Source organism: Vigna radiata, unplaced genomic scaffold (assembly GCF_000741045.1).
Source record: "Vigna radiata var. radiata cultivar VC1973A unplaced genomic scaffold, Vradiata_ver6 scaffold_283, whole genome shotgun sequence".
NCBI classification, from domain to species: Eukaryota; Viridiplantae; Streptophyta; class Magnoliopsida; order Fabales; family Fabaceae; genus Vigna; species Vigna radiata.
The window spans coordinates 336,162-345,506 of record NW_014542221.1 but is presented as its reverse complement, the minus strand read 5'-3'; the positions used below and the strand labels follow the sequence as shown (position 1 = coordinate 345,506).

Genomic DNA, 9,345 nt, shown 5'->3' with positions numbered 1-9,345 from the left:
TACTTATTTGTCTTTACCTGAAATATAAAGTGATGGACTTCAACCCTATACCCACAAAAATATATATATATATATATATATATATATATATATATATATATAGATATATATATTTGAATTCTTTTAGTTTCATTTTGTAGTTACTTAGCTTGACTATTATGGTGTGTTAATTTACTTATTTGTCTTTACCTGAAATATAAAGTGATTTTCATTTTAATTAACTGCAGTCTCTTTTTGTATATATTAATCACAAAATTTAACATTTTTTAATAATAATAGAAACACATAAATAAGATAATAGTCACGTTAATAAAAATTAAATTACTAAACTCAACAGAAAAATAAATTTTAAATACTTAATAAACTAAAAAATTAATAAAAACTTAACGAAAAATATTTAAATTTATAAAAAACATGAAACCTAATTAAGCATGGGACACTTACAGTGATCGTAAGCCAACCAAATCTCCAAGATATTCCGGAACCATTCCTATGAGATTGCAACTCCTCAGTACTCTAAAAATCCATTTAACATACCTTTATTCATTAAAATCCTTTATTCATTATTTTTAATTATAAGAGCATTTTATTTTTAACATACCTTAACTCAATGAAAATGAGAAATTATAATTGTAATACAAGAAGTATACTCACAATGTCTGCAAATTTGTTAAGTTTTTAAGTTGGGGGAAGGGAGAATCTGGTCCTTCCATGTCACTAATTCTCCTACATCACATCTTAAACATGGTGAGGATATAGCAGAGAAAATTCAATTTTAAACAAAATATAGATAATTATATATATTTTGCTATCAAGGTTTCCAAATTTAATTTTCTATATATATATACTTACAAATCAGTGAGGTTCTTCAAAAGAGAAATTCCAGAAGGAATTGGGCCACTAAAACCACTTCCTTGCATCACCCTATCATGGTTAAAAACAATTACCCTAATAAACAAATAAATAAATAGATTTAAATTGCAAAAGAAGAAAGGTTCATACAGCCTCTCCAGATTTATCCATTTCTGAATGAAATCAGGTAAAGTTCCAGAAAATTGATTGTCACCAAGTCGACTGCATAATAATAGTTATAAATTAAAGAAATGTTGGTTTTTGCAGTGAAACAAAACATAATTAATGCAATTGAGATTGAGAATAATAAAAATATAATAAAGGAATGACACTTACATGTGTTTTAGTGTAGTGAGTCTAGCAAATGTTGCAGGTAAATTTCCAGTAAAATAGTTGGATGTAAGAAGCCTATATAAACAACATTGAACATCAAATGCATTAATAGTACAATGCACTTTCAAAGCTATTTTATTCAAAATAAAAGAAACTCAGTAAATTTGGAAATGATTTTCTCAGAATTATTATCTAAGCACATTGAAGAAGAAAAATCAAAGTACTGTTTAATTTTGTTGTGAACAAAGCAAAATCAACAAATGGCTTACAATCTTTCAAGTTGAGGGAGACTCCCAAGCTCTTGAGGAAGCTCACCAGATAATTGATTGAACTCGACCACCCTATATATGCATTCCAATTTTAAGACAATGAATTCCCAGAAACTTTTATAAATTGAAATGAAAAAATTACTGTATGTGTGGATTATCATAAACTTACAAACTTTTCAGTGTTGTGATGTTTCCTAGTTCTTTTGGTATTGGACCTGTTACCCTATTTCCGAGAATGGATCTGTCATAGTTAAGAAACATGCATAACTGGTTAAATGTTTCAGAAATTAGTTGATGAAACTCTGTAAAAAATTATAAATAAATAAAGATTCTTAAATTCTTAAAGCTAAATGTTCGCTATGTGTTAGAAGTCCCTCGTCGACTAGAAGTGAAATCAATTTATAATACAAGTGAGGTGCAAATCTCACCTTAAATTCCTATAAAAACTAAAAAAAATCAATTCTTTTAAGTTACTCATTTATGTCATAAAATTGTTTTCTCTCACACTAAAAATAAATCAAATTCATTTTTCAACTATCTACACTTACAATTATCCTTGGGAGTGAAAAAAAAAAAGAAGACTCATTTCACTATTTGTCATAAGGAAAAACTTCTTTTAACAACACTTTTTTAACAACTTTTTGACAACGTATACGTGGCAGCTTTGATTGGTCCGTTTTAAATATTTTTTAAACATAAATTCAAATAGACCAATAAAATGATAACATGTGTTCCGTTGTAAAAAAAATTGTCAAAAAGTGTTATCAAAATATCATTGTCCTTGTCGTAATGACACATACATATAAGTAAGAGTAAAACAACATAGGAAATGGAAGAAAGGACAAGAGAGAAAGTACATGTTGACGAGGTTGATGGAGCCCCATTGTGGAGGAATTGTACCATTAAGGTAGTTTCTGGTGAGGTCACTGTGCCACATTTTAATTGAAAATCAAACAAGTAAACGATGATTGTGGCAAAGTAAATGATGATTATGTCAAAGAGATCAATTTTTAGAATTTAGGTTTAGAATTACATACATTTCTTGGAGGTATGGCAGTCTCTCTAGTTCACTTGGGAGTGTGCCCGAAAGATTTTGTGACTTCAGAACACTGCATCATAATCATCGTATATTCATCCAAAAGTGAAATTTTTGAAATATTTAATGTACATAATTGATATATGAACTTGTTTATAATATTTAAGAATCTAATTTGCGCAATTAGAATATGAAAAAAAATATAATAAGGGACTAGATGTATAAATAGATCTAATAACCTTGTGTAAGATATGTTTGGAATTTTAGTTCGTGGTTCTTTTCCATATAACTATAACCCTTTAATTTTTAATTATTTATAATTTATTTGATTTTCTTTTTAATTATTTTTTTTTTGCTTGGGCATGGTATGTTGAGATTAGACATGTTACTACCAAATATAATTTAATTCTCATTTAATACATTATTAAAAAAGGAAATTTAATAAAGTTATATAGAATTAAAAATTAAGAAAAACTTGAAAAAAAAATAAAAGAAATTACAAGCCTATTATTTCCAGGAATTTTCTTCATTTATGCCATTTTTACCTCTAAACATTATTGCGTATTGGGCTAAAATCCACAAAACCTCAAAAGTTAATGGACCCTAATAGGAGTGTTACTCCCTCCACCACCCTATCTTCTTCCTCCACCTCTTCATTTTTTTTTGTATATTCCAATCTTATCCCTTTTACTTTTACCTTTACCTATTTTACTTTTTATTTTTTAAAACCCTAATCTTCTTTCACTTTCATTCTTTCTCTTAGAGGCAACCCCCACCCCCCACTTTCACTTTCTCTCTTCTTTCCAATTTTCACATCCGTTAAGGATTGACTTTGAAAGATGCCCTACAATTGGAGGTGCAATGTAAATTGTCCTTTGAAGGAAAAACAAGTATCTCTTTGCCTACACATGAATAATAATAATATTGCATTTTCATTTCATTGTAAAGAAAGTCACATCAACCATTTTTATATTAAGTTTGTGTAAGGATTTGTGAGTAAAATTTACTTTTGCATTGGAGAGAGAATTATTTCATTAAAATATCTTCAAATTTCCTTTGCTATAGTATCATGTATATATAGTGCAAAAAATTGAATCATTTGTTGCCCTTAGGGACGTGTTAGGTTCATGTTTCCAGTGCTTCTATCTTAAATAATGGAGTCACGTAAGATGTCATCGATGTAGTAAAATGACATTGATGTCACCAAACGCCAAAATCAGAACAGTGACCACTTACCTCGATTTTACATAACTTCTAAAGTTGCAAACTTATTTTTGAAATCAAAATCACAAGCTTAAAGCAAGGTTTTAAAAGATATACAATTACACAAACTTTTATATTGAAAAAAATGAAGGTCTACACTAATACACCCAAAATAAAACAGAATCATTATTAACATATGAAGAAGTCATTCGATCTTAAGAGGTCCTTTTAAGAAGAAAGATACCTACACATACTTTTGTTTTAACAGATGTGGAAATTGAAAAAAAAAAAAAGAGTAAGTGAAAGTGGGGGTGTTGCCTCTAAGCGAAAGAGTGAAAGTGAAAGGGGATTAGGGTTTTAAAAATTAAAAAGTAAAATAGGTGAAGGTAAAAGTAAAAAGGATAAGATTGGAATTTAGAAAAAATTGAGAAGGTGGAGGGAGAAGATGGGATGGTGGAGGGAGTAACACTCCCATAATAGATATGAGGAAGGCATCTTCTTCCTTCACCTCCATATATTTCAAAATGCACTCCCACATAGTTATGAAATAACCATTTATTCTTACCTTCTTCCTCCTCCATGTTGGAATAAACTTAAATATTAAGGGGTTTAGTTGTAAATTCGTTTCATTTTATTTCATTAGTTTTTTGTTTATAATTCTCGTGTCTGTATTTATTTCCATTCAGTTTTCATAGTAATTATTAAAGATCTGTCATTTTTGTACACGACCAATTAATATACTGGACCAATTTTTATTTCGTTGAAGTTTTCATTCTTTATTTCCTTAAAGGCTATCACAGTTCAATAAAACACAACATTGTGAATTACATACAATTATTTATGTGTGTGTTTCGCAGTTCTATCTTCAAAGTGGTATAGTTTTCATGCTCTAAGTATCGAGTGACAAAAAGAAAAGAGAGAGTAAAGCAATATGAGTGAAGTAACATGCGCTTAAGTGTTTTTCCAAAGCTTAAGTGTTTTTCCAAAAATGAGAGTGAGTGAAATGACAAATTTAGTGAACGATGTGTCCCTACCACAATTGACAAAGAAAGTCAATTATGATAATTGGAGTCTGCAAATAAAGGCTCTTCTTTGATCCCAAGATATGTGGGATATAGTAGAGAATGAGTACCAAGAATTGATAGAGGATGAAGAGCAAACAGTGGTCCAGATTGCTACGTTGAAAAAGACATGAGTTAAAGACAAATAAACTTTCTACCAATCATATAGAGTAGTGGATGAATCGGACTTTGAGAAGATCACAAAAGCTACATCTTCAAAAGAAGCATGAGAGATCTTGGAGATTACATACAGAGAGGATAACTATGTCAGGCAGGTTCGACTTCAAACTCTCAGAGGAGAAATTGATGACCAAGTATATAACTCGGTTAGAGACGGTGGTCAATCAACTCAGTAGAAATAGAGAATCATTGTCAGCCAACCAAGTTATGGAGAACATCTTGAGATCATTGACAGATGATTTCAAAAACATTGTGTGCATTATTGGGGAGTGGAAGGACCTTTCAATGCTCTCAGTTGAAGAGCTTGTTGGGTCACTTGAGACCCACGAACAAAAAGGAGAATGATGAAGAAGGAACCTCTTAACTAACATTACAATCGTAAATTGAATTGATAGGAACTTGAAACACTCAAGGTCGAGGTTGTGGGGAAGAGGACGAGGCGACCGAGGACAAGATGGATGTGGCTGAGGTGATGTTGAGACTGACACAGAACATACTAGGTTGTAGAATTGGCGTGGGTGTGGTCAAGGAAAAGGCCGAGGAGGTCGATCAAAATCAAGAGTGGAATGTTTCAAATGTGGCAAGCACAACAATGCACAAACGAGTGCAAATCGACGAGTTGTTACAACTATGGTAAGCTCAACCACATTGCAAAGTTTTTCTAGGCTAATAAGAAAGGGGAGAAAAATTCACTTACAAAGAAAGAAGATGAGGATATAGCTATTATGATGATGTCAAGGGGCTTGGATGTCGAGCTACAGAGCCGAACCATGATGTCAAGCTGTAGACCGGATACCGAGCTATGTCTAGGCAGTGTGGAGATGAGGAGACCAAGTACCGAGCTGGATTTGGGTTGTAAGAAGATGGAGAGATCATATGTCGATCTGAATTTAGGCTACGTGGCATCAGAGAGACCGATAGTCAAGTTGTGCTCGAACGTGAAATCAAAGGTTGAGCTCTGTCTGGGATGCTTGAACAACTTTGTCTGGTACCTAGACATGGAGGCAAGCAATCATATGCGTAGAGATTGGAGTTTCTTCAAAGAACTCATCAAGGTAGAGGCCAAATTTGTGTCATTTGGAGATGATTCCAAGGTTATTGTGAAAGGGCGAGGAACAATCCGAAACTTAGAGAAGGATGGACGGGTTGGAGAGGTAAAGGATGTTTACTATGTTCCCGAGTTGAAAAGCAACATACTGAGCATGGGTTAGATGATGGAGACGGGCATCTCGATCGTAATGAAGGAACAAATACTTTACTAAAAGACGAGAACGATCGTTTGGTTGCACTGGTAGAGATGAAGAAAAACTGGATGTATAAATTGGAGCTAAATATTTTGCAAAGGAAGTGTTTGAAGTTGGATGTGAAGGATGAAGCCATGGTGTGGCATTTCAAGTTTAGCCAATTGAATTTTGGAGGTTTGACTGAACTGTCAAAGAAGGAGGTACTACTCAAACTACCAAGCGTGGAGTTTGAGAATAAGTTTTGTGAAAAGTGTGTACTCAAAAAGCATCCGAGGACTGGGTTTTCAAAGACGCTCGAATACAAGATAGAATAACAACTCGGTCTTATAAACTTTGATCTACGTAGACCGATCTCTCATAGTTCGTTTAGTGGTAAGAAATATTTTTTTTTGTTTATAGATAATTTTTCTTGGAAAGCTTGAGTATATTTCTTACAAGAGAAATCAGAAGTGTTTGAGATATTTAAGAAGTTCAGGTTGATGATAGAAGCAAAAGGTATGTTTTTGTTGGGTATGACGAAAAGGCAAAAGCTTATAAACTGTATAACCCCATTATAAGCAAGATTTTAGTATGTCGGGATGTTCAAGTAGATGAGGAGAATGAATGAAGCTGAGACAATATGAAGGTGAAGTAATCTAGAAGCTTAGAGTTTTGAGGGAAGAGCTTAGAAACATATGGCATGAGCTCAGAAGCTATTGGAAGGAGCTCAAAAACCATATTTGAAAGGAACAACGAGTATTCTGATGAAGAGGATGAGCCTCTAAAACCTAGAATCCAAAGTTTACGAGACATCTATAACTCTACTCATGAGATACATGTGATATGTATGTTGATAGGTGCAAAGGATCTGTAGTTGGCAAAAGTCGTGCTCGATGACAAATTGAAAAAATAAATGGATGATGAGATCGACTCAATTGAAAATAATGATACGTGGAACTGACAAATCTACCCACAGGAGCCCGGACAATTGGTATGAAGTGGTAAGAAAGAAACCAACGCAAATGGAGAGGTGGAGCGCTACAAAGCTCGACTTGTCATGAAGAGCTACAAATAACTGAAAGACATTGACTATGATGAAGTTTTTGCTTCCATAACAAGGATGGAGACAATATGGTTGTTATTATCTTTAGCAACACAACACGAATAGAAGATATACTAGATGGACGTGAAATTTGCATTTTTTAATGGAGCTCTAAAAGAGGAGGTCTACGTGAAGCAATCTCATGACTACATAAAAAAAGGTGAAGAGAAGAAGGTGCTAAAGATAAAGAAGACGTTGTATAACTTGAAGCAAGCTCCACGAACTGGAATGAAAGGAAACAAAAATCATAAAAACACAAACAAACTAATTACAAAACTCATATAACAGGAATAAAATAGTGCTTTTAACGTATATTATAAAAAAAAAAATACACACTAAGGAATAATGCTATTGTAATATTAATACAGGACTTTTATGTAAAAAGGATGGAAATATATTCGAAATATGTTTTTATTTATTTAAATTTTATTGTTGATAAATAAAATAAAATATGTTTAAAGTTTAAAAAATAAAATAAAATTATAGTGAATTTTCTTAAGTTAAATTAAATTTAAATTTCATTTATTTAATTAGGTTTGAGATATTTAATTCTTGGTGTGAAATAACATGTCCAAAATTTTACATTTATTGACTGCAAAAGCGAAATTAAATAATATTCTAATGATATTTGGGGTGACGGTGAGATGAAGACTTACATGCTGACGACGTGGCAGATAGTAGCATTGGCAAAAAGGCAATTGCAAGTGACAGCATTTTGAACAGATGAAGTCCAATTTCTTTGTCCACTGCATGGATCTACGTTGAAATCCCAATCCTTCTTCCCAACTCTCTTACCTATCTCTTTCATTACTTCCACTGTGTATCAAAACCAAATACCAAAATCTGATATAGTTAAAATTAAACATGACATCTTTATATAGTTAAAATTAGGTTGGATACTAAAAAGAAAATCCAAACAATTTTTATAAATTAATTTTAATTTGTAATCAAGTCATTTTAATTTTTTTCTTTTCCATTTCTTTAAAAGTTTTATGTAAAATAGAGTTGTCAAAACAGGTCACCCGGTCCAAACCAACACGGGTTGGTCACTTAGTGAGTGAATCCAACCCGGTTCATTTATTAGTGAGTCAAAAAAATTCGAATTCGGTCTGACCCACCATGGGTTAGTGGGTAACCAAGTTGGTTCACTGATTCACTTAATTACAATTTTTTTTAAATAAAAAAATTAGAAACTTTCTATAATTCAAATCTAAACAAATTTTATGTTTAATTAATTTTAAAAATATGGAATTTAAATAATTTTTCCAAGCAAAAAAATAATAAATATTTTTTTTATAAAATTAAAATTAAATTTTAATAAAACAAAATTAGGTAGGTGGGTTAGTGATCAATCCGCTCACTACGAGTTCAACCGGCATAAGCCGAGTTTAAATAAGTTGAGTTGAAATCTGATCCACATAAAAAAAATACATTTTTTTTAAACTCAATCCAACTTGAACTCGTGATGAGCTGGATTAATCCGCGAGTTGTGATTGATTTTTACAGAGCTCTTATCCAAAATATATTCCTAATATAGTCATGTATATAATGAATGAGTTGTGTACCTTCATCTTCAAGCAGAGTAGCTCCCCAAGCCGAAGAAGAGATCAAAGAAAAGGCAAGAAACCAAAGATGAAAAAGTAGATAGAAACTCATGTTGATGATGATGGCAGGAAAGCTCTAGTTTGAAAGCTCAAAGAAGAGCTTATGAAATGAAGAAGCTTTGAGGATTGTATATAAAGTTGACAGTGTTGAAAAGAATATATTCCCACAGAGAGAAAAAAATTCAGCCCCAGCTTCCTGCTAGTTTATGACTGAATGCGTCAATTAGATATTAAATATAAGAAAGACTTGATTTGCCAACTCGTGTTCAAACAAGAGCAAGTAGAAAGTGTGGAATAGAAAAGTTGAAGGTTTTTCTTGAAACTGAAGCTAAGTTGCTACTACTTGAGTTAAATATATGAATGATGATGACGTATTAAGGAGGCTTCACGTGTATACCTTGAAATGTGTGTCTAGTCTTAATTTTGTTTCAATTTGTGATAATTTTTTCAGCTAGTTGCTAATTTGATACTAGTTATCTTGT

At 32.0% G+C, this 9,345-nt stretch overlaps 1 protein-coding gene across 1 annotated transcript in view; it reads right to left on the bottom strand.

Moving 5' to 3' along the window:
• Window positions 1–9,125, bottom strand: part of LOC106779458 (probable leucine-rich repeat receptor-like serine/threonine-protein kinase At3g14840) — a 15,010-nt gene extending 5,885 nt beyond the window's left edge. The window contains exons 1-11 of the mRNA XM_014667559.2: window positions 8,825–9,125; window positions 7,916–8,075; window positions 2,492–2,563; window positions 2,312–2,380; window positions 1,624–1,695; window positions 1,455–1,526; window positions 1,189–1,260; window positions 1,003–1,074; window positions 853–924; window positions 655–726; window positions 445–516 (exon numbers count right to left, since the gene is read on the bottom strand). Of these exons, the coding sequence (XP_014523045.1) occupies window positions 445–516; window positions 655–726; window positions 853–924; window positions 1,003–1,074; window positions 1,189–1,260; window positions 1,455–1,526; window positions 1,624–1,695; window positions 2,312–2,380; window positions 2,492–2,563; window positions 7,916–8,075; window positions 8,825–8,915 (896 nt within the window). The 5' untranslated portion in view covers window positions 8,916–9,125. The remainder of the gene's footprint in view (window positions 1–444; window positions 517–654; window positions 727–852; window positions 925–1,002; window positions 1,075–1,188; window positions 1,261–1,454; window positions 1,527–1,623; window positions 1,696–2,311; window positions 2,381–2,491; window positions 2,564–7,915; window positions 8,076–8,824) is intronic.
• Between the last annotated feature and the right edge of the window lie 220 nt (window positions 9,126–9,345).